The 23663-nt window shown below is 60.2% G+C and overlaps 2 protein-coding genes across 30 annotated transcripts in view; one reads left to right on the top strand and one right to left on the bottom strand.

Moving 5' to 3' along the window:
- The first annotated feature begins 4 nt into the window (after nucleotides 1-4).
- YKT6 (YKT6 v-SNARE homolog) lies at nucleotides 5-9197 on the top strand. Its single transcript, XM_019731660.2, has 7 exons — nucleotides 5-255; nucleotides 3489-3571; nucleotides 5101-5201; nucleotides 6112-6216; nucleotides 6433-6498; nucleotides 8249-8350; nucleotides 8928-9197. The coding sequence occupies exons 1-7, from the start codon at nucleotides 152-154 to the stop codon at nucleotides 8961-8963; spliced, it is 597 nt and encodes a 198-aa protein (XP_019587219.2). The 5' UTR covers nucleotides 5-151; the 3' UTR covers nucleotides 8964-9197.
- Nucleotides 9198-12461: 3264 nt separating this feature from the next.
- The window catches only part of CAMK2B (calcium/calmodulin dependent protein kinase II beta), a 67752-nt gene continuing 56550 nt past the window's right edge, over nucleotides 12462-23663 (bottom strand). For 4 of the 29 annotated variants that reach the window (XM_019731643.2, XM_019731645.2, XM_074312113.1 and 1 more), the window contains 12 exons: nucleotides 23265-23305; nucleotides 23110-23178; nucleotides 22077-22121; nucleotides 20821-20869; nucleotides 19607-19720; nucleotides 19263-19343; nucleotides 18399-18427; nucleotides 17869-17971; nucleotides 14667-14742; nucleotides 14413-14507; nucleotides 14074-14308; nucleotides 12462-13968 (listed from right to left, as the gene is read on the bottom strand). In XM_019731643.2, the coding sequence (XP_019587202.2) occupies nucleotides 14076-14308; nucleotides 14413-14507; nucleotides 14667-14742; nucleotides 17869-17971; nucleotides 18399-18427; nucleotides 19263-19343; nucleotides 19607-19720; nucleotides 20821-20869; nucleotides 22077-22121; nucleotides 23110-23178; nucleotides 23265-23305 (935 nt within the window). In that variant the 3' untranslated portion in view covers nucleotides 12462-13968; nucleotides 14074-14075. Of the gene's footprint in view, nucleotides 13969-14073; nucleotides 14309-14412; nucleotides 14508-14666; nucleotides 14743-17868; nucleotides 17972-18313; nucleotides 18428-19262; nucleotides 19344-19606; nucleotides 19721-20820; nucleotides 20870-22076; nucleotides 22122-23109; nucleotides 23179-23264; nucleotides 23306-23663 lie in introns of all 29 variants that reach the window. The other 25 variants (XM_019731652.2, XM_019731657.2, XM_019731651.2 and 22 more) reach the window with 13 other exon arrangements.

Below are 23663 nucleotides of genomic sequence, written 5' to 3'. Positions count from 1 at the left end.
GAACCGGAAGTGGGCCCCAAGCCCGGAGGAGGAAGCAGGCGTCGGACCCGTCAGCAGCCGGCGGTCTCGAGGGGCGGCGGCCGCGCTGCTCGCTGCTCGCCGGTCGGCGGCCGAGCGAGCGGCCGGGCGGGCGTGCCGGGGGCGCGGAGCCATGAAGCTGTACAGCCTCAGCGTCCTCTACAAAGCCGAGCAGAAGGCGGTGCTGCTCAAAGCCGCCTACGACGTGTCGTCCTTCAGCTTCTTCCAGAGGTCCAGGTGAGCGCGACGGCGGGCAGGCCCGGGTCCGCGGAGCGTCCCTCCGAGGCGTCATCCTGGCGCTCGCAGACACGCTGGTACCGTTCAGAGGACAGCCCTGAACTCAGCGGTTTTCGCAGTTCTGTCGTCAAGCGACGACCAGGGGCCTCTGAGACTGCAGACTCCCCGGGCTCCTGCGCCGGTAGGTCGGTGCCCAGCAGTGCGTGTTCTGAAGCAGGACCTCGGGCCGTGGGCCTGAGCGAGCAGCCTGGGGGCCACCCCTGGAGAGCCGCGGTCGTGGGACCTGGTGGGGCTTGCAGGCTCCACGGCAACCAGCCAGGACTCAGACCCACGTTGTACACGTTTCATGGCTGGGGTCCAGTGGTACGGACGCGTTCTGCTCCGAAGATTTGGAAGGAAGCGTGGGGTTTGTAGGGCTTCGAGCTTTGAAGCGTTTCTGGGCACTTACTTGCGAGAAGAGGGTATTAGATTCATCACAGACACTTGCAGCCCACTCGTGGCTCAGGCACAGAAGGCCAAGGAGCCCACAGAGTCAGTTCTGGGGTCCCCGGTCTCCAGGTCTCGCGCAATCTGCCGTCTGTTTGCAGAGTCTGGGTTCTGTGTGCACTGCGTCAGTAGAGCTGATTCGTTAGTCATGGCAGTGGCTTGCTGGCAGACCCACAATTTCTGTTATTTTGTTGAAAGTTTGTGTTGCTTTTGGGTCAGTCTTGAAGTGTCTTCTTGACACTCAGCTTTGTTTCTGTACCACGGCTCCATTCTCTGCTCTGCGTTGCTGCTTTTCTGTGTCGGTGCCAGCTCGGCTCACTCCGATTCTTTGTTTTCCCTTCCTGTGTTTGCGGAGGATCCTCAGGTTCTACTGGGGGACTTGAGCCTTACTATTTGTGACCCCCATGCCAGTTCTAAATGACACCACTGCTGTACTATAGGGATGTTTCCACTGGTGTCTGGAAACAACACGTCCTGCTGCTGAGCTCATTGTTTTTCTCATAAGGTCCCCTCACGTCCATGCTTCCTGCCTCAGGATGACCAAACCCCAAGCTTAAAACATTCACATGGTCCCCCAGCTTTTCGGGGCCTGTCTGCAGCCTCCCGCAGTGAATGCAGTTCTTCCTTTGCCTAATTCCAGTCCTGTTCTCAGCTCTGTCTCTTTTAGTTTTACTGCAAGGATTTCTCTAAGGGATTACAGTCATGTGTCGCTTAACGATGGGGATACGATCTGAGAAATGTGTCGTTAGGTGATTTTGTTGTGGTGCAAACATCACAGGAAATGACACACACCTGGATGGTGCAGCCCATTGTTCCTAGGATACAAGCCTATGAACCATGTTACTGTAGGCAAGTGGCGCACAGTTGGTAAGTGTGCGTCTGAACACATCTACTCACAGACGAGGTGCCATACAAATGTAGTACAACAGATAAAAAACGGCACACCTGGACAGGGTGCTTACGAGGAATGGAGCCTGCAGGACTGGACATTGCTCTGGGTGAGTCGGGGGGGGGGTTGGGGACTGGGTATGATGGCCTGGGACATTCTTTGCATGACTGGAGACTTTATCACAGTGGACACGTACGCTACACTGCATTTATTTTTTAAATGTTTTCTTTTTTTAATAAATTAACGTTAGCTTATTCTAACTTTTTTATTTTATAAACATAACTTTTTTAAACTTTTTGACTCTTGTAAGAACACTTACCCTTTTTTTTTGAAAGATTTTATTGGGGAAGGGGAACAGGATTTTATTGGGGAACAGTGTGTACTTTCAGGACTTTTACCAAGTTAAGTTGTCCTTTCAGTCTTAGTTGTGGAGGGTGCAGCTCAGCTCCAGGTCCAGTTGCCATTGTTAGTTGCAGGGGGCACAGCCCACCATCCCTTGCGGGAGTCGAGGAGTGGAACTGGCAACCTTGTGGTTGAGAGCCCGCGCTCCAACCAACTGAGCCATCTGGCCACCGGAAGGTGAGCGGCAGCTCATTGACTTCATTCTAGTTGCGGACGCGCAGCTCACTGGCCCTGGTGGTAATCGAACCCGCAGCCCCGTTGCCCAGAGCTTGCGCTCTAACCAACTGAGCCGCCCATCCTTCTCAGAACACTTACCTTAAACACACACTGTACAGCTCTAAAAAGTATTTTCTTTATATCTTTATTCAATAAGGTTTTTTCTGTAACAATTGTTTTTTTACTTTTTAACTTCTTTGTTAAAAACTAAGACAAACACACACATTAGTCTCGGTCAGCACTGAGTCATGGTCGTCAGTATTGCTGTCTCTGCCTCCACTTCTCCTGCTGGAAGGCCTCAGGGCAGTGACATGCATGGAGCTGCCATTTCCCTCCGTGACCGCACTGCCTTCTGGAACGGCCTGCCTGAGGCTCTCCTTGAAGGGGTGTCAGTCTTTCCACAAATGTGTCTGTGGTGCTTTGCTCAGTTTCCCCCTCTCTTTCTCCGTCTCCCTTTCTTTCTTCATAGATTTGCTTATAAGCAGATAAAGCATCACGAAACCCTTACAATGCTGGGTCCATGGTTTCAAACTTTTTGAGGAGCTTACTGAGACCTGCAGAAGTTTCTGCTAAACCCTTCACTGTGAATTCTCTTGGGGTTCTTATGGGACCACTGCTGTCTGTGTGGTCTGGCGTTGGCCGAAGTGGCGTGATGTGGCCCACGACAAATCTCGCCCTCCCCCTAGACCTTCGCACCAGCCGTTGCCCACTTCTTTGTCTCGGCTGACCTGTTGCTCCATTCCGTCCAGAGTGCCCAGGGCTTGAGCCATGGATGACCCAGCCTTCATTGCGGCTGTCGCATTGCAGTGTTTGGTGTGTAGCTGCAGCCATAACTGGCTGTGCATCTGCCAAACAGTTTTGCCACTTGTGTTTTTCCAGTGCAGTTTTTATTTGTCCTGCTTCTTGGAAGCTGGTGGGGCCGGGAGAGCCAAGAGCTGGCCTCTGCTTTGCCACTATGTCCCACATCATACTCTGACCAAAACATTACGTTGACTCTAGCCTGTGGAAAGCGCCCAGAAGTCTGGAAGTGGGTAGCATACAAATGTGGTTTGAGTGGCTGCAATGATTTGTAATGATCTGTATCTGTGTTCATTGACAGAACGTTATTATTTGTTACTAAGGTTGGGAGGGACAAGGTAGAAACCAAGGAGCAATGTCTCTTTAGTGCCTAAGCTCAGAGGTCACTTTCCATGTCGGGGACTAGGTGACGTGAGTAGGTAATCTGTGTTGTTTTTCTTAGTGTTCAGGAATTCATGACCTTCACAAGTCAACTGATTGTGGAGCGCTCAGCTAAAGGCAGCAGAGCTTCTGTCAAAGAACAAGGTAAGAGGACCTGCCAGTCTGTGAGTGCGGGGCCAGCCACCACGCCTCAGGCTGCCCGGCGCAGCACGAGCTGTCGCCATGGGATGGGGAGGGAGGGCTACCAGGACCTCACTGCTCTGCTGGCTTGTTCTCTCCCCCCACTTTTCCCGTGGTGCCCTAAGCTGCCTTGTTCAAAGCTTGGGTTCACTTACGATTTGGGTCTTGGAGCAATAGCGACCCGCCCCCCAGAGCTGTAGACATCTCAGAAAAGGATTTCCAGCTGGCCCTGTTGAGGTAATATTGTTAGATTTGGACCAGGAACCTGAAAACACATTAGTTTTTCTTCTTCATTATTTAGGTTTCCTGTATGGGTTTTCAGGCAATCATTTTAGAGGCGCATATATTATAGACAGGTCGGGAAAGGTGTGTGCCGACTTTATCAGGCAGAAACCCCGCCCGTTGCAGCTTGCACTGACCTGGGGTCACGCGGCTTGAAGGGGTTGTGCGATGACACCAACGTCTGTTTGGAATGTGTGTTCTGCGTGAGGGCCTGTGCTGTTCGCAGCCCACACTGCAGTTGGTCCGTGGATGTTTCGATCTCTGTTGTCCTCAGGCCATGTGTGCCGTTGCCGCCCAGTGGCCTCTCTCACAGATGCTCTCAGCTCCTCGGCTTCTGTGCTGTGCGTACTTTGACCTCATCCTGCCGTCTCGTTGAGGACGGCGTGGAGAGTGTCGCTGAGGAGCCCTTGAGGCCACCCTCAGCCCCACTCGTATCTGCCCTTTTCTGTCTCGGGGTCACGTCTCCCTCTCCTCCTTTATCTGTTTTCCTTCTTTAGCATCTGAATCTTCTAGGTGAGAGTCTTATGGGAAGGTTCTTACTCATCAGTGCTGATCCTTATGTTCATTTTACCGGGAGTGAGGTTAGCTGTGTCATCTCTGAATCCTTGCCAAGTGACAAAAACTAATCCCGCTGATTGGGAATATTTGGCAGAAGCCCTTGTCTAACTGTACATTCTGATAACGGGATGCCTTACAGTAGTACCACAGAGCCCAGCCGGCAGTTGCTAGTGTTTGCTTCGACAAGTCTGTCCCCTGTGCCTCTACCCCTCCCCAAAATGGAGTGGTCCAGGCAGGGTTGCTGTAACAAGGAAACCTGAGGCCCAGGGAGGTGACTTCCTGACTTGGGGCTACTCTCACAGGGCTGTAGAAAGCGGGGGCTGCTCGGCTTGCCCAGGGTCCCTTCAGTTTGGGAGCAGAGTACTGGTAGGTTGCTGTCCCTGGGAGGCTGTCGAGCCTGACCTGGCACTCAGCGCCGCACGCGGGAAGGCGCCTGGGCCCGCTGGCGGGGGCAGCTGGCGTCTCCAGAGCCTGGCTTTGCTGTCGGGCCATGCTGGCGTCCTGCGTGTGCTCCGCTGGGCACAGCCGCTCCTTGGGCCTCCTCACAGGGGCTTCATTGACCCACACGGCAGGCGGCCGGCGTGGTGATGCTCTGACTGCTTTGGGGGCTAGAAAGCCTAATGCCCTCATGTGCCTCTCTGTGTGTCCCTTAGAATATCTGTGCCATGTCTACGTGCGAAATGACAGTCTTTCAGGAGTGGTCATTGCTGACAGTGAGTACCCGTCCCGGGTAGCTTTCACCTTGCTGGAGAAGGTGAGTCTGCAGTTTGGCTGGATTGGACTTGGGTGGACGAGTGAACTGGGGCTGGGGTGATGGCAGTGCCCGAGGCAGAAGGCGGGAAGCAGTGTGTCCCAAATCAGCCCGTTTCCAGCTTTCTCCTCGCCCTAAACTGAGACAGTCTGGCAGCCTGCCCAGGCTCCCTCCGTGGCACTGACTGATGCCCCTCATCCCACCGGTGTCCAGGCTGATGCCCCTGGTGCCACCGTGACTCACCCCGTCTGCCCCAGTCAATGCATCTGTCCTCTGGGATGGGGTCTTGGTCGGTTGAGGCTGTGCCCTTGCCCCTGGTCACTCCTCCAGCTGCTCTCTTCCTGCTTCCATCTTAGTCGTGTGACGTGCGTTTCCTTCTGAGCCACACAGACCAGCTCTGCCCTGGTGACCTGCTTCCCCTCCGACAAACCATGCCCTACACACCGGGTCCTCCTTGCTCTGCTTCTGCTCAAGGAGCCCCCTCTGGACACATCTTGCCGTCCCGGGGCCCTCCTGGTGTGGGTCGGTGCCACCACAGGCGTGGTACCTCCGTCTCTGCACGTGGTATCACTGCCACCTCCTGAAGGCGCTGGCTGTGCCTTGTCCCGACGGCCTGATACACTTACGAGCACATGGAGTCTGGTGGCTGCTGAAATCCAAGGGTCTCACTTTCCTTTGGAAAAGTGAGAGGGCGAGTCCCCTTTCTTGTGGAAGTTTGTAACCTGATAAAGTGGACTCTAGTTTAAAATTCTAGTACTTTCCTCATTCGCCAGCTGAGGTTCTCTGCTGGGCACACTTTGTTTCTAATTCCCGGAAACTGGGCCACTTGAGCCCAGATGCCCCTTTTGCTATTAGCATGTCTGCCTCCGCCCTGGGCCTTGGCTGGCTCTTGTCAAGCTCCTTTGTCCTGCAGGTGCTGGACGAATTCTCCAAGCAGGTCGACAGGAGTGAGTGGCCCAGTGGCTGCCCTGCGTCCATCCACTACACAGCCCTGGATGGTTACCTTAGCACCTACCAGGTAGGGAGTCAGGAAGCCTTGAGGGCTGTGTGGCCCCGAGCCCTGTGAGACAGAGAAGCTCCCCTGCCTGCCGGGCACGGGGTGTCTTCCCGACAGCCCTGCTTTCCGAGGCAGGCTCCGCTCCGATGTGTGCGTCCAACACCCTCGGTGCTCAGCTTGTTTTCAAGGGGGCTGCTCAGGTCCTGCCGTCGTTTTTATTTTTGGCTCTTTTCCTAGAATCCCCGAGAAGCCGACCCCATGAGTAAAGTGCAGGCCGAACTAGATGAGACCAAGATCATCCTGGTAAGCCCGAGTCCCGGAAATGAGGGGCGGAAAGGTTTGCTGCCGAGGAAGTCCTCCGTTGGCACTGTGTTCATGGCAGTCAGCGCTTTTCGGCAAGTGGGGCGGCCCTCTCCCCGTGCGTCGGAGGCCTCAGAGCTAGCAGCTAGGGACGAGGGATGGAGCTGGGAACCAGCCTGGCCCTGTCCCCCTTCTCGCTCCCTGGGCACTTCCAGTTGGGACAGTCTGAGTTCTTGGGTTCTGCCCCCGACCCCTGGTGCCATCTTAGGTTGTCTCACCCGGGAGGTGCTCTGTGTGGACTCTGGGTGGCAGGCAGGCTGATGCACACCCCACTTCGTAAATTCAGGCCCAGAGTTGTCAGGAACCACACGTTTTTATCAGAAATGTCCTGCTTTGTAACTGCTGCTTCAACTTAAAAAAAATTTTTTTTGTCATTCTGAGCTACCTTTGGCACACGAGCAGCTTTTGTTCACCTCAGGTTTGGTCCTTGTGGCCTCTGCCTCTCACTGGTCCCCTCACTTCGCGCCCACCAGACGGTAGTCATCGAGCTATCCCGATTCTGCTTAAAGCCCTGCAGCAGCTCGAGTGAACTGCAGGAGGAAGTGTGGGCTCTGGCATGCTCTCACAACCCTGTCCCCTCGCAAGCACGTGCCCTCTGCTGCTTGACTCCATGGAGCTGTCGCACGCTCACACCTCTCAAGTGCTTGGAGGCTACGCCAGGCCCTTTCAGGGGTCACTGCTTCGTCACTACGCATTTCCGCGTCTCCCTGACTCCCTCGTGGGCAAACATATCTTTACAGACTGCCTCGCTAATACCAGGGCCTGGCAATTAATGGCCCTTATGTGACTGCTGAAAAGCACAGAAAATGTGCCCGGAAAAACCCCGCCCCCCATGTGAAGCTCTCCTCCAACACTGGCTCGGCTTTCGTGTCCGTCTGCGTCCCTGGGGCTGGACTCTGGTCTGGGCAGCATGTGTTCTGTGAAAAGCCTCCGGGGGCTCCATGCGAAGTCCACACTACAGATAACGTGGTTGGGGCTGAAAGTCGTCAGGCGTGTCTCTGTGCTTTGTCCCCAAGCCTGTCTTCCTACTGCTGCTTCAGATTCTGAGCATGTGGGCCACACGGAGCGGGGACACCTCCTTTCCCTGCTCTCCATGGGGTGGGAGAGGGGTCCTGGCCACCTGCTCCATTCTGGCGGCTGTAGTGGGACCCAGGTGGTTGGTCACACTCCCTGTCATCCCATCCGTACCCTCGTCCAGTTAACTTCTCCAGTGCTGATTGGGGGACGCGGCCGTGTGGACATCAGGGACTGCCCCTCCTCTGCACCTTCTCACATGTGCATGCTCGGGTGCACGTACTCACTCTGCAGGGGCTCTTGCGATGAGTGTGTGTGTGTGTGAGCGTGTAAGTGTGTAAGCAAGCTGCTGCTCCCCTGGCCGGGGCCTCCGTCCCTTCCCCCTCCCTGCGATCGCGGTACTCTGGGATTTCCACATAGGTGCTCTCAGGGATGTGGACGTGCTCTGTCCAGGGGCACAAAAGTGCTCCCCTTGGAGTGCGGTTCTCCCAGCCTGTGCCGTGCAGATGTTGGTGGGAAACGCTCTCTCCCAGTAAGAACCTTCCAGGTTCCCCAGGAAGGTCACTAGGTCCCGTTGCATCCGCACGTGCAATGCTGTGTGGGGAGGGCCCAGGGCTCCTGGTGGCCACGCGGCTGGAGGGGCCGCTGTTGCTCAAGCCAGGGCATCGTGTTTCTACAGCACAGCACCATGGAGTCTCTGCTGGAGCGCGGCGAGAAGATCGATGACCTAGTGTCCAAGTCCGAGGTGCTGGGCATCCACTCCAAGGCCTTCTACAAAACGGTGCGTACCAGCTCGCCGCCCCTCTGCCCGCATCTGCCTCGCAACTTTCTGGATCGTGTGATGAGGGCAGAGGCGCTGTTGGAGCAAAAGCAAGCAGAGGCCCTGTCCCCACTGCCTCCAGGCTCCCCACGGGAGGGCAGAGGCTTCTTCAGGTTCTGCTCCTGGGGTTCACCCTCGTTCCTGCTGTCTGCCCACCAGTGATCCTCGCCCTTTCTCAGGGTTCGAACACCCTGGCGTGTGTCCCTGTTCAGACAGTGGTGACTGAGGGAACTTGGTCGGTCCACACACCTTTGCTTTCGTGTGTGCCTTGGAGGGAGGTAGCGGTGGGGTTGGAGCATCTGGACAGAAAGCGAGAGCACAGGTAACGGCCCCATGAACCTGCTCTGTTCTCAGAAGAAACATCACCAGGGCTGGCAGCCATCCCGACGTAGGTGCCTGTCTGTGTACCAGGCTCCCTCCTGACCACACTGATGGGTGTGGGCAGGCAGGTGTCCTGTCCCCTTGGGTTCCAGTTCCCGTCCCACTCAGTGCTCTGGTTGTACGGCGCCCTCCTTAGCCCCTCCCTCTCTCTTTCAAGGCCCGGAAACAAAACTCGTGCTGTGCGGTTATGTGACCGCTGCCAGCACGGGCCCCGCACTGCAGAGTCGCCGCCATTCCTGCCAGAACAACAGCTCCCGCCACATAGAGACCTGCACTGGGGCCAGACTCATCCTTCATGTTGGCTGATGGAAGGGACCTGGGGGTGGGGAACGTTCAGTATCACATGTCTGGTAATTTTTGAAAACATTGGAGGCCCCCCGAGATGTGTTTGCGCCTGATGACACATAAACTCGCCGTGGGTCCTGCAGATGGTGATGGGCTCGTTTCTCACTCTGGTGCGGCCCTGCCGCTCAGCACCAGCTCTGCTGGTCTCGTCAGCCTTTGGGTTTCCTCGTACATTAACCGTGTTAGCACTGCAGTAAGGGGGTGGTACCACTCCACGGGGCTAGGGCCACAGCACACACGCGGGGCTGCCGTGGGGGATGAGACAAGCAGGTCACCGGCCAGCGCTTCAGGGCCAGGGCTGCGGTGACAGTCACTGGGCTTCACAAATTTTGAGACGTGGTTTGCATTTCCACTGAAATTGACTTCCACAAAGTTCCACCAAGATGCCCTGACGTGGAGGTTGGCCTTGAACATCTGGCTCACAGCTGTACCTCTGGCACTGAGACGGTCGGTAACCACCTGGGGCCCGTGTGTCAGCAGTGGCCTTTCCCATGGCCACCGTTACTGGGCACCAAGAGCAGGTGCCAGCCGACCCGAGGACTCGCAGTGCCCCACTTGTGGTCTGAGTCAGCGCCCCCGCCCGACCCCCAGTTGGAGCTGCTGAGTCCCCTCCCCCAACTCCGCAGCAGGAGGCCCGGCCTTGGAAAGTGGTCTAGGAGGTTCCAGGCCCTTTGGGGCCTGCTGCTGCATTCCAAGCTGCCTCCTTGTGCCCAGCTGTGCTGCCTGAGGACACGAGCTCAAGATGCGCCCTTCGGACTGGCTCCGGGAGGCACCTGCGGGGGTCTCGTCCTCGGGGCTCTGTCGCTGAGCGTGCGGGCTCTTGCCACACTAGGATGGTCCCACTGCCCCGACTGGAAGTGTCAGCAGCCCTGATTCCTCTTTCTTGGGCCAGCGGTGGAGTCTGCACGACTTCCAAGGCCCCTGGCACTCACAAGTTTACCTGCCAGCCTCCCTTTTCCTCTGGGCACTGCTGGCTAGCTGGCAGATGGCCTACCCGTGTGATTCTGGTGCCTTCCAGGCCCCCGCAAGGTGCAGACCCAGCCTGCTCACTGGCACCTGAGATGGCTTGACCCGCTTACGGAGGGTTGGGTCGCAGCTGACTGTGGTGCTTTGCAGGGTGATGGGGAGGCACTGGGGGCAGGTGGGGGTGTGCATTTGGGGAGCAGAGTGAGGGTGGGTGGAGCTGGCTCAGGCCCCATGCGGCATTTCCCGTTCTAATGTTCAGTCTGGGCAAAGTGTATTTTAATTGCTGCCTAACTTTGTTTGAGAGGTTCCTTCCTATCTGGATAAAATTGTCTTTTGAAATTCCAAAATGGTCCTGCGCTTTGTTGGATGCCAGGGGCCCTTTCCTCTGGGGTCCTATTACCTCCTGTCCCTCTGACCTTCAAGCAGGAGCCTGGTGAGGGAGCTGGGGCGTGTGGGGGTGGCCTCGCAGGCTGGGGAGTGGCTCTTGACGGAATGAGCTCAGTCTGGCCATTAGAGGGGCTGCAAACACTAGAGAGCCTGTTTGTCTCTGGCTCATCACATGCTCTCACTGTGACCATGGAATCAGAAGCAGCTCTGGGACTTCGGCTGGCGCTGCCCAAAGCAGGTGCTACTTAGAATTGACCAATGGGGTGGGGTGGGGGGGTGGACGGGTGGCTCAGTTGGTTAGAATGCGAACTCTGGGCAACGGGGTTGCCAGTTTGATTGCCACATGGACCAGCGAGCTGCACTCTCCGCAACTAGAATGAAGTCAATGAGCTGCCGCTCACCTTCCGGTGGCCAGATGGCTCAGTTGGTTGGAACACGGGCTCTCAACCACAAGGTTGCCGGTTCGACTCCCGCAAGGGATGGTGGGCACCTGCAGCTAGTAACGGCAACTGGACCTGGAGCTGAGCTGTGCCCTCCACAACTGAAATTGAAAGGACAACTTAACTTGGAAAAGTCCCAGAAGTACACACTGTTCCCCACTAAAGTCCTGTTCCCCTTCCCCAATAAAACGTTTAAAAAAAGAGAAAAAAAGGAACGAAGGCCCTCGCTGACCACCTGCCCATGGCTCCTGGCCCTACCTGGGGGGCCTGCCCCATGTGCCAGGGTAAGTGATGTCCCACTTTGGCTCAGGCTTGACAGGGGGGCTGCCTGGGGGAGGCCTGGCCAGGAGTCTCCTCTGATTACAGCTGATAGGCGTCTGTCCTAGATTCTCGGTGCTGCCTGGCGAAGCCCCCCCTCCTGCCCACACACCTGAGAACACCTGCCAAGTGCAGTCCGTGCGAAGGTGTCTGCCACCAGGGGCCGAGGCCGGGGGAGGAGGCCTGCCTTAGCAGTGTCTCATCCTGTGGTGGGCATGTCTCCCAGGAAAGCACGAGGCGAGTAAGGCTCCACAGGCAGCAGGGCCTGGGGCTGGGGACGGCAAGCCGCCGTGTCCACGCGCCGGTGTGTCTGGGGCATCAGCAGGGCTGCTCTGTCCGTCTGGGAGGGCAGAGGGCCAGCAGGGCACTGCCCTCGCCCAGTGGGGCCTGAGTGTGTGCAGCCAGGAGATTAAATGGCCTTAGGGCCGGGTGGCTGGGTGTCCAAGTGGTCAGACAGGTCACACAGCCATGCCATCAAGTGGCTACGTGGTCATGTAGCCATGTGGTCAGTGCTAACAGCTGGCACAGGCTGAAGGTGTTCCCGGCAGTTTGTGTGTCCCCATGTTGGCGGCTACAGTGGGCAGCTGGGTGATGTATCCCCCCAGAGGGGCAGGCCAGGGGCAGAGCCCCAGGGCAGGAAAGGCCTGGGTGTCTCGCGGGAATGCTGTGCCAGGCAGCTGCAGAGGGAGGGCCTGGCGGGGGCGCCCTCGGTCCCTGTCCCCAGATCTTCACTCCAGGCTCCTGTCATTTGGCCTCCCTGGCCGTCACTGCCTGTCTTGCCATCATTGCATCCCAGCGGTCACCACTCTGCTGTCCCTGATGTTGGTGTCTGGCATCCATGCTGGCCTGTGTGCTGTCTGCACAGGGCCCAGGCATCTGTGGCCACTAGGTGCAAAAACAGGCAGGTGGAACGGATGGGTGGAGGAACAGACAGCAGGACAGTTGGAGCATGGTCCTGGGCCTTCTCCCAGCTTCATCTTCAGAGGCCACAGTGGTGACTGGTGTGATTGGGGGCATTGGGGTTGGGGGCTGGTTTCGGTTCCCATATCCCCTGAACGCAGCGGAGGGACCAGTGGGGCCACATGGGGCAGCTGTCGGAGTGTGACCTGAGGCTGCTCAGAAGATGTGGACTCGGCTGCGGCAGCTGGCCAGGCAGCTGGGGGCCACGTGGCAGAGGTGCCTGGGCTGTGGGGTGGGTGGAGGTCCCGGCATAAAGCAGCCTGCTGCACTTGAGCTAGTTTGTCCTGTTTTATTTGCAGCTTCCCGAGACAGAACAAAATAATTTTTTGTACACTTACAAGGCTCAGAAAGAAAAGACAATGAAACTCAGCAAAAAGAGAGGAAGGAAAGGCCGGCCAGCACCGCGGGCAGCGACCCTTGGCAGGGTGGCCCAACCTGACATTTAGCTAGAAGAGCCGGTGTGGCTTGCTCATGGGGGGTCATGCAAAAGAACTATCCCCCAGAAAAAAATCCCCAAATTAACCCAGACAGGCAGCTCTGTGGAGACGGCGGGAGAGGGGGAGGCAGGGAGGAGGTCCCAGGAGGGGAGGTGGCCAGGCCACACTGTCCACGGCCAGCCCTGCTGCTCGCCGCCAAGGCCCAGGGAGCCTGGCAGGTGTTCACCCGTGTCCCTGGGTGGGGACAACTGTGCTGAGCACAGCTGTGGACAGGCAGGGGCGTGTCCACACCAGTGTCTGTTGATGGACAGTCCCTGCAGATAGCATCCCGTGTGCTCTTCCCCCTCTGTGCCCCTCCCTCGGCTTGATTTGTGAGAGAAGATAAAGAAAATCCTTGTTGAAAACAATGTGAATTGAAGGGGGCAGGTGTTGGGGCTGGAGGGTCCCACACCTCTGATCGGGCCTGGTCCGACCCGCGCCCCACTACCATGCAGGGGGACCTGGAGGTGAGCCCAGTCCGCCTCCTCCCCACCTCTGGGTCCCCCGTCACACACTGCGGCCTGGCGGGTGGTCAGCTCTGTCCCCTTCTTTGTGCTCCAGGCGCAGCACTGCCACTCGAGCCGACACAGGCCTGGAGCCTTGCTGTGGCGTGGGGGCCAGGGAGCCACCCCGCCTTCTGACCCCACTCCTTCCTGCATCAGGACATCAGGACAGAGCCCTGGGGCCTCAAACCCACGCCCTTTTGGCGGGGGGAGGCCCCCCAACAGCAGGGAGGCCAGCCCTGGGATGTCCTCTCTGCAGGTCACAAGTCAGGGTACAGTGTGCCCCTCGCAGCTCAGCCAGCCCAGGGCAGGCAGGGGCCTCTGCACTGCCATCCATGCGGGGAGAAGAGGAAGGGAAAGAAGCAGCTGTGCTCCCTGCCCAGGTGACACCTGACACTCCTGGCAACCAGCCACAGGCCTAGACAGCCGCCTGAGGGTGGGTGCCACTGAACAAACCCCTTGGGGCAACAGGCCTGTGCAAAGGTACACGGCCCTCAGTCCCTGAGGCCAGGAGCAGACAGACACGTGGAGCTGGGGTGGGAGTGGCCAGTCGGTTCAAAGCCCCACAAATGCCAGTCATCTTTACAGCTTTTTCCTTGGTTTAGTTTTTTTTTTTCCCTTTCATCCGACATCAATTTTTTTGTGTGGTTGTCATTGTCATTCTTGTTTTTAAAAAGAAATCACATCTGGTCTTGGTTTTCTGCAGACACAGTCACCGGGGGTAGGACGAGGCGGACACAAACATGCGACAGGCAGGCCACGCGCCCGGGGGCGTCTGGGCTCCGAACACCAGTCCCTCGGCTCTGAAAAGGGCGAGGGCGGAGGGTCAGTTCCCCGCAGCCGCGGTCCCACCGGCCCCACCACCAGGCGGTGTGCAAGGTGGGCCCACCCCGCACCCTGGCGCTCACCGTCACTGCAGTGGGGCCACGGGCGCTCCCGAGCAGTGGAAGTGCACGTTCTGCCACTTGCCGTCACGGCGGTGCCACACGCGGGTCTCCTCTGACTGGCTAGTGCGGGGCCGGCCCTGCCCGTCGATGTACTGCGTGAGGCGGATGTAGGCGATGCAGGCGGCGTCCTCGCCGATGACGTGCACGTGTGGGTTCAGGATGGTCGTGTGGATGGGCTTGCTGTTTTTGGCGAGCACTGCGGGCGGCGGGACGGCGGCCATCGCAGCGGCCCCCACGCCCCTCCCCCCGGCCCCGGCCCCGCACCCTCCACGCACCCTCCGCCTGGGATCCCTCACTCACGGTTCTCGAAGTAGAACCTGTGGAAGTCCATCCCTTCGACTAGGTTGCCCAAAGCTTCAGGCTCGAAGGAGGTCAGGCCTGGGTCGCAGATTTTCCTGGGGGCAGACCCACGTGAGGAGGGCCCTCCGCACCCGCCCCGCCCCAACCCTAACCCTAACCCTAACCCTAACCCTAACCCGAGGGCCCGGCTGCAGCCTCGGCCCAACCCTCCCTGAGGACGCGGGCGCCCCAGCCCCCCAGGCTGCCCGACTCACGCGTACGCCTCGAAGTCGCCGTTGTTCACCGCCTCGATGAGCTGCTCTGTTATCTTGATGATGTCCTGCTTCCGAGCTGCAGGGAGACGCACTGTGACCCAGGGCCCAGCCCCCACCTTCTCCTCTCCAGGGGCCCGAGGAGGAAGCCCCTTACTGAAGACAGACTGGGTCCCTGTGCCCAATCTATCTTCAGTAAAACGTCTCTAAATGAGAAATATTCCATCCACGCAAGAAAACGTCTGGAAAACGCAGAAATGGGAAACGGAACCTGTCATGACCCATCTGGAGGTCCCAGACCCCACACCAGCCTTCCCGGGCCTGCACCTCCTAAGGGCCGCAGGGTCCAGGCAGAGTGGACAGTGAAGTCTGTGCCTCAGCCCTCGCTCCCTGGAAGCTGGCAGCCTGCTTCCAGTCACCACCTGTTTGCAGCCTTGAGCCCACTGCTCGCACCACTGCCCATCCTGAACCCTGCACCCCGTCCCTGGCTCCTGCCCACTGGCCTCTGCTCCCTACACAGGGTGGCCCCCTGGGGCCCCTTCGTCTCTGTAACTACAATTTGTTTTCATGCAAAAACTGAAACATGAAGGCAGCAGAGCAGATAATCTGGCCCTGGGTGTTACGCAGGCCGCTGCTGATGCCTGCACCCCCCCCACCGCCAGCCCCAGCATCTTGTTTGTCACTTACTCTCCCCCTCTAGAGAAATACCATCCTGGCTGAGGTGCTTAACCATTTCTGTACAGATACAGACATACCGGCACACACACGTGTGCACACAGGCTCACACACATCATGGTGATTTCTTAAGGCAATAGTGGACCACTGGTAAACGTAGGCCCCGAGAAGTGCCCTGAAAACAGGATCTCAGGACCGCTCCCCCTGCCCCCTAGGTCACGGCCAGACCAGCTATGTGTGTCTGTGCACACGTGCCCCCACCCCCAGCAGCACATCGGGGCCACCAACTGCTCCGTGGGATGGTGGCCACAGGTCCCCACTGCAGCTGCCACGCTGCTGGGAATGGCTCCCAGATTGCTGATCTGTGGGCTCACCCCCAAGCCTCTCTAAAGGGGCACACTGGCCCCCGGCACCTCCCACCAGCTGTCCGGCCGCGCTCTCTCCAGGTGCCCCCTGGGAGGAGGGCTGCGTGAGCCAGGGTGTGCCTGTGTGTCTGCTGCAGGGGCTCTGGATGGTGCCCACAAGAGGAGCTCCACGGCACCCGAGGGGATGGGCACATGCAGTGCCTGTGTCACGGTGTGTGTGCGCCGACCTGTAAGCACGCGTGGGGCCTGTCTTGACAAGACCCTCCCTGTCCTCCCATTACATCTGAGCTTGGTGCCTGGACCCCGCACTGTGTCAGCTGGGGGCTGTCTCTGCACAAACCAAGGCCCCGGGTCTGGGTCGCCCTGGATGTGGGCCTCCAGGAGGGTGGCCTCTGGGCTCCAACTCCCCAAGGCCCAGGCTCACCTGCAGAGCTCTGTCCTGACCACCCTCTGGACCCCAGCAGGGCGGCGTCTGCCACTTCAGGTCCCACACCAACCAAGACCAACCATCACAGTGCCCTGCCCAGGAGCTGGCCCAGCTCTCCACCGCGGCGCTGCCTGCTGGTTCCCAGTTCTGAGCACCCCTCTGTTCTCTGGTACCTCATTCCGCCCCTCCCGGTTCGCCTGTCACCTTCATGGAGGTGGCTTCAAGCTTCCCTGTCCTCCAGCTGCAGCTCAGCTTCCCCACCAGACGCCTCCCCCAGGGCAAGCAAGGCCCTCCCCCCCCTCCTATCCGTCCATCCATCCATGCCCCTTCCTCTCAGGCTGTGAGCTGCCCCCACCTCCCGGGAGCCCTCAGCCACAGCCTGCAGCCCGGCTGACTGACACCTTTGTGTTGTTTCCAGCGTACACTGACTGTACAGTCACTCTCGACTGACTGTGGTAAAGGAACCCAGTGTTCCACTTACAGGTGAAACTCTGAGTCTTTGTAAATGAATTGTAATTAAAAATGGCAGTCAGTAAAAAGAAAAAGTGTTAAGTAAACCCAAGGGCAATTCATGATCACAGCACAAGTCTCAAGCCTCATGTTTGCGACACAGCTGTAGCCCCACTGGGTCCCACGTCCCAGGGGGTGGGGGGGTGGGCGAGGACACTCCTCACCCGCACGCAGTCCCGCCCACCAGAGCTGAATTAGAGCCCCACTGCCCTCATCTTTCTTGGGCCAAGCTGACAGGCCGCGAGGCCCAGCCATTGGCAAAGGGCCTTGGGGGACCCCAGTGCCCAGTGACCCTTTGCTGGCCCCAAGCCCTGTTCCTTGGCAGCTGCACAGCAGGATCAGGCTGGATCGCGTGTAATCCCCGATTATGGAGCACACACTGAGACAGCTGGCAGGCACACTCGTGAGAAAGGAGGAGGCCCACAGCCTCCCCAGGAAAGATCGCCTGTGGTCTGGTCCCCAAGTTGGACAGGGCGACTTCCTGGCTCTGGCACTCCCCCGCTCAGACCCATTGAGCGCCAGCTCTCAACCCCAGACAGCCCCTCAGAAGTGCCTTCTCCAGGCTGAGCCCTTCCCCCTTCCTTCACCTGTGTACCCCTTAATACTCAAGGAGCGGGGATGCCAGGGTCCAGGTGCAAGGACCCCACTCCTGAGGGAGCCTGGCGGGGGCTGCCCCTGCCGTCTGCACCCCAATGCCCTCCCCACATCTGCTGGTTCCAGATTCCCAGGCCCCTCCATTTCATCCTGCTCACCAGCTGTTCTTGTGGCCCCCACCCCCACAGTCTAGCTCAGGGCAGACCTGTCGTGCGGCCCCCCAGGGAAGGCCTCGCTTCAGAGCCCCCACCCAGGCTGCTGGGCACACCCCTGCCCCTCCAGGTCTCCAAGCCCCAGGCCGTGAGGGTCTGAGGGATGAGGACGTGGAGACCTCTAAACTAGGGTAAGACAATGCACAGATGGGGGTTCCCACCACTGCGTGGCCCCCCATTTCCATCACCAACCACTCTGGTCTCACAGCCACAACTCAATCCCCTCAGCCAAGTCGGGGTCCAGCGGCCCTTACGCTAGACCTCGCCCCTTAAGCAGAGCAAGACACGTTCTTGGTGAGTTCCTGCTCCCCAGGAGGCCACCCCGTCCTCCCTCCCAGCTGCACACCCCCCTCCTCCAGGCTCCCCTCCCCCTGCCCTGGCCCCCAGGCCTGGCACCAGGGCGGGCGGGGGTCGGCACTCACCCAGCCACTCCCCTGCCATGCCCGGCCCCGCAGCCTCTCCTCTGAGAGCCCTGGCGTCTCCCGGGAGGTGGGGGTGGCTGCGGCCCTGGGGTGTCATCCATCCCTGTAAGTGATACCATACCATACCGGCTCGCGGGCAGTGGCTGGAGCGCCCTGCCCAGCACCGCCCCCAGCACCGCCCCTGCCCTGCTGTCCCACTAGCTCCCACTCGCAGCCCATCCCGTGGCAGAGAACCCACGGCCTGGCTGTTTTCTGGCATACAGGCGTCCACACCCACGACTTTAACCACCAACTCCATTCTCCGAGGGCAAACTGTGAAACTCCTTCCTGCGTCCTCCCCCCTCCCCTTTCCAGAGGGAGGGGCAGTGCACTGCAGCTGGGGGGGTAGATACCACCAGGTCTGTGGGCCAGGAGCAGCACCAGGGCCACTCAAGGTGCTACTTACACGGGGCAGGTGGGGGCCCTGGGAGAACCGGAGACACGCAGGGTGGGGGGCCCTGGGATTCCGGGGTCCCCAAGCCCTTCCTCACCGTGTTCAGAATGTCAGAGATCCTGGGGGCTGGGGTGGAACAGAACAGGCATGAACACAAGGGTGCGGGACACACAAGAGCAAAACCAATGGGCTGAGCAGCCAAGCAGGGGAGTGCACAGAGGTCACAAGGGGTCATGGGGGCCACAGGGGTTTGGGGGAGTGTGGGGAGATGGGGTCATGAGGGTTTGGGGGAATGTGGGAGACATAGGGGTTCATGGGGGGGCCACGGGGGTTTGGGGGAATGTGGGGGGACAGAGGGGGTCATGGGGGCCATGGGGGTTTGGGGGAATGTGGGGAAACGGGGTCATGAGGGTTTGGGGGAATGTGGGAGACATGGGGGTTCATGGGGAGACATGGGGTTTTGGGGGAATGTGGGGAGACGGGGGGTCATGGGGGTCGTGGGGGGATGCTGTGGATGTGGGGAGACTGAAGGGGTGTCGTGGGGGAGTTGGGGGATAGATGGAGGGGGCAGAGGGGATGTGGAGGTGGAAAGCTGCTGTGAGAGGGTGCCCGTGCAGTGGATCGGAACAAGGACGTGAAGGGATTTGTGACAAGCACAGCTCATCCGAGGCTCTCTGGGGCCCTGGTGGGAGGCTCAGGATGTGGGGTCCATGTAAAGCCAGTGTGCCTGCAGACGGCCTGAGGGAGGCAGGGAGGACAGGTCCAGAGAGGCCTGGGCTGGACGGCAGTGCGGGTGGGAGATGGGAGGAGGGGTGAGCGTGGGGGTCCGGGCTGCAGTTAGCACGCACTGCTGCCGACACTGAGGTCAGGCTTGGTGGGCCTGGAGACAGCAGAGGCCGTGCAGGGCAGGGCACAGCAAGCAGCTTCCCAGCAGAGGCTGCAGGCCTGGGACACTACTTACACGGGGCAGGTGGGGGGCCCTCAGCTTCCGGGGTCCCTGAGCCCCTTCTCCCGGAGCTCAGGACGTCAGAGGTCCTGGGGGCTGGCACAGGAGGGGACACATGAAGAGGGGACAGGGGAGGCTGCTGTCTCCCGCCCCTGGGGATGTCTCAGTAGCAGGAGGCCCCCCGAGACTGGAGTGAGGCTGGAGCCAGTGGACATGGCCACACAGAGGGGGGTCTGCAGGGGCTGCAGGGAGGCAGCAGCAGCTCCAGCCCAGCCAGCCCTTGGCTCTCAAGGGCACCCTCAGATGAGGCTGCAGGCCCTGAAGGAGACCCTCGCAGCAGAAAGGGCCCGGCTACTTACATCGGGTAGGCAGGGGGCTAATGGGAGCCAGAGACAGGCAGGGCGGGGGGGGCTTGGCTTCTGGGGTTCCTGAGCCCCTCCGCACAGAGCTCAGGATGTCAGGGACCTTGGGGGCTGGGTAGACAGACGAGGGGTGCGCAGAAGGGGGCAGGAGAAAGATGAGGTGAAGGTTAAGCTGGAGAACCCCAGACCAGTGACAGCTCACGGCTGCCCCAAGATCACACGGTGGGATCTTGGGGCTCCTGGGGGGCTGTCCGATCACAGTAGGTGCGTGACGCTGACAGGACCACGTGCAGGGCTAGACCGGTGGGAGGGCTGTACAAACGGGGCCATGGGAGGCCAGGCCTGTCCTGCTCTGCAGCGCCACCAGGCGCCTTCCCACCAGCTCCCAGCCACACAGGCCGGGGCCAGGTTTGGGGAGATGCTGGCCAGGCTGGCCCTCTCCCCCATCCTCTTGCAGGCTCCGGCCTCTGCTGCCCCCACACGGGGGCCAGGCGGGGGGTGAGGGTGGTGGGGGGCGAGGGGGGCGAGCCTCTGTGCTGATGGCTCTGGCCTGTTTCAATGTTTGGGGGACCATGTGGGTCCAGCGGCCAGAGCCCTGTGCTCACATCTGCTCTGGGTGTGGGGACGCTCAGGCAGGGTGGGCATGGCCTTCGCCCCCCCACCCCAAACTGGTAGCGGGGGCTTACTGTGGTGCCCTGGGCAGCCCTGAGGGCGCTTGTGTGTGGTCAGAGGACCAGGCAGCCCATGTGGGCTGGGACAGTGGGTGCCAGGTTCCCTCCCCGGAGGCCCAGAAAGCCGAGGGCAGAAGAGGGGCCGTGTGCAGGGCACCTGGGGCCCGTCTGGCCAAACTCCGCGTGGGAGCCCGAGTGTGGGGATTCAGAGGGCTCTCTGCACCCTGCCCTCCCACAGTGAGGCCACAGAAATGCCCCCCTTGCTGCCTGTCCTTTCATCAACTGCCAGCCCGGCAGTCACAAGTTTAAGGAGCTTGAAGAGAAGAAACTGGGCAAATTCAGACGCGAACTCATTCCCCTGTGGGAACTGGACACTGGTGCGGAGGACGCAGGGCCGAGGCTTTCTCGCAGGTCAGGCCGCAGCACCGGCGGGCTGCAGCTCTGAACACAGTTGGCCCCAGTGGACACGTCCGTCACAGACTCCAACATGGGACCCCGCCCATGGCTGGCCCGCCTGCTGCCGCCACAAGCACACGATACCTTTTGTGTCCTCATCCTCTATGGTGGTATGGGTGCTGTCGGATGATTCCTGGGGAGACACAGGGAGGTAGCAAGTAAGCACATGGCCTGTGCCTTGGCCACCCCCATGGGGCCCGGCGCTCAGGGGACCAGGGCCCCTCCTTCCCACAGGGACCCACAGGCACAATGTAGCCTCAAGGGCTTCCTGTCCCCAGGACAAGGATCCACCCAGTCCTCCCAACAAGAGGCGCCCAGTGGGAGGCCTGTGAGCTCAGATGCGTCTCTAACAGGAGAGGAAACCAGGCCTTTGAAATGTCAGGGCTCCTCGGGAAGTGGGAAGGGACCCTCAGCCTGTGCATCCTGCTCCTCCCCAGGAGCAGCGGGCGGCTGCACCCACAGCGCCTTCCCCAGAAGGGGCCGCCTGCCTGCTTGCTCCTCAGAAGGAAATCTTCACAGGGTCCCCAAGGGACACCCTGACTGGACACAGGGCTCTGGGCTCTGGGCCAGAAGAGGGGAAGGGGGTCTGTAGGTTGTAAGATCAGGGTTCACACCACAGCCCCAGAAGGTTGTCTGGAGGCCCCTTGCTGGGAAAACAGGACCCTGACCCCAGGCTCGGTCCAGGGCACACCCATGCCCGGCCTGGGCCCCTTGGCTCTGGGTCAGCTGAGAGGCAGTGGCCGCGGTCCCCTGGTCCCAGCCGAAGGCTAGGGTGGGGGGCCCTTTGAGGGCCCGGGCCCAGGGCAAGTCCAGCTGCAGTCCTGGGTACGGGTGAGGAGTGCTGGTCCTAGAAACCCAGCTCTGCCCGCCCTTCCCTCCCAGCACCCTCCCTGGTGAGATGCCAGTGGATGGGAGCTGATGAGCAGAGGGGAGGAGCAGAGGGGAGGTCAGCTCAGCAGAAAGCGCTGGGGAGGCAGAGGTGAGCAATGGGTGGGGTGTGTGCTGCCCCATGGGAATGCCAGCAGCCCGTCTCCCCAGGACCCTCAGAGAGGGCCCTGCGCTCAGCTACTCCTGGCTGCGCCGGGGCAGAGTGGGCGGGGGGCAGGGGGAAGCCAGAAGGGTCCTGAGAATTGGACGGCTTCGACGAGTCCTGGCTTCTGAGTACACAGGGGGCTTGGTCCCCACCTCCAAGGGCAATGCCTGGGGTCTTTCTCCATGGACTGTGGGGCTCTGTCCTGCCTTGGGAGGGGTCTTGGCACAAATGCTCCCCCAGGGTCAACGTCCCAGACCTCCCCTGGGGGGGCAGGGATCTGCCCCCAGAGGCCGATGGGCAGCAGTACCTTGATCCCGTCCACTGGGTTATGAATGACGGTAGTTTGAGGTTCCTACAGGAGAAGGAAGCACAGAGGATGGAGAGAGGGAGGTGAGAAGACGGGAGCTGGCCCCACGGCGGCAGGAGCCCAGGCAGGAGGGGAGGGTGGCAGTAGCGGGGGATGCGAGGGCCCAAGGCAGAGTGGGAAGGTGCAGGATGGCATGGGTGGGGCCGCGGTTTGAAGATGACGTGGGAACGGCAGCACATGGGATGGACGGGTCCGAGACGTGGCTTTCTGCAAGGTCCCCTGTAGGACCCTCGCTTTCTGGGCCAGGGCCGCCCCGCCAACACAATGGATGGCCATTTGGCAAATCCCGCCTTCTCATGGGCCGTCTGGGGTTGGCTCCCAGAAACAGGGCCTGGGCTCATGGGGTCACCAGGCATGCTTCCAGCAAACTCAGAACCTGCGGACCAGCAAACCCCAACCTCTTGGGATAGCCTGCTCCACACACTGCCTGGGCAGAAGGGCCAGCGTCCACCAGCTATGACCCAGAGCTCCCCAGGCAAGGCCCAGAGCCAAGGGTCCCTCTGGCCTTGTGTCTGCCCGCCCCTCCCTCTGGGCAGCCACAGCCCACGCCACCAGGCCTGCCACACGCGTCTTTGAGGGGAAACTGCCAAGGGGGTCGCTGCCTCCCTCCAGATCACTGGGTGGGCTCAGAAGCTAAGACCAGCTAACCCTTCTCCCTGGACAGAAACCAAAGCCCCACTTCTCAGAAGAGGCTGCGGGCAAGACTCCCACTTCCCATCTCCCCTGCAGCCTGGCTCTAGGCTCTGGGCCTCCTGAGGACCCACCAGTCAGCGTGGCGGGAGGCTGGCCTGTCTCCTGCTGCTGAGAGGGGCTTGGACACAATCCCCAGAGGCTGACCCCACACCCAAAGCCAGCGGGGCTGAAGGGGTGCCCATCAGAGGCAGGCTGGGAGCTGGACCCCACCTTCACCCCAAGCCTCCAGACAGGTGGGGTACAGGAGGGCCAGAAAGTAGGGGGCTGAGGGGCTCAGTACCAGGGCAGCCGGAGGAAGCGTCCCCTTGGGGCTGGTGGCTGCACTGTTCTTGGTGCTATTCGTCTGGGGCTGTAAGGGGCAGACAGAGAGAGGAGCCATTAGGGGGAGAGTGGGGAGCACAGCCCTTCCTGGGCTCTGCCAAGCTGGGGCCTCACCTTGACTCCATCTGCTTTCTTGTTGAGTAGACTCTTGGCTGCTGCATTGGGAGGAAATAAGCTTTGTGAGTGAGTGGCCGGCCCACTGCAGCCCCACCCCCAGTGTGAGGTGGCCCTGGGGCCGGCAAGGCAGTGGGCTCCCAAGACCAAGCGAGGGGGTGGCCCAGGGTCCTGAAGCAGGGCTGGCTTCTGTACCCTGTTCTGGGAAGGGCTGTCCTCGGTGGACCCATTGGGGAGGTCCATCCAGGGCTGCTCCAGGGCCCTGGGCCCCGAGATAGGACCTTCTCCTGACCTGGACGCCACCAAAAGGCTCTTCCTCCCTCAGCTTCTGGGGGAGGCAGGTGGGGACACTGCACGGGGCACCAGGCTGGGTGCTGAGGCTCCCTCCTAATCCTCCCT

Source organism: Rhinolophus sinicus, linkage group LG09 (genome assembly GCF_036562045.2).
Source record: "Rhinolophus sinicus isolate RSC01 linkage group LG09, ASM3656204v1, whole genome shotgun sequence".
Taxonomy (NCBI): Eukaryota; Metazoa; Chordata; class Mammalia; order Chiroptera; family Rhinolophidae; genus Rhinolophus; species Rhinolophus sinicus.
This window is presented reverse-complemented; position numbering and strand designations above follow the sequence as displayed.

Excerpts from the sequence above, each read along its gene's own strand:
- YKT6 (XM_019731660.2), top strand. The coding sequence starts at position 152 with ATGAAGCTGTACAGCCTCAGCGTCCTCTACAAAGCCGAGCAGAAGGCG. Across the intron at positions 3,572-5,100 it reads AGCTTCTGTCAAAGAACAAG|AATATCTGTGCCATGTCTAC; the intron begins GTAAGAGGACCT and ends TGTGTCCCTTAG. Across the intron at positions 8,351-8,927 it reads CCAAGGCCTTCTACAAAACG|GCCCGGAAACAAAACTCGTG; the intron begins GTGCGTACCAGC and ends CTCTCTTTCAAG.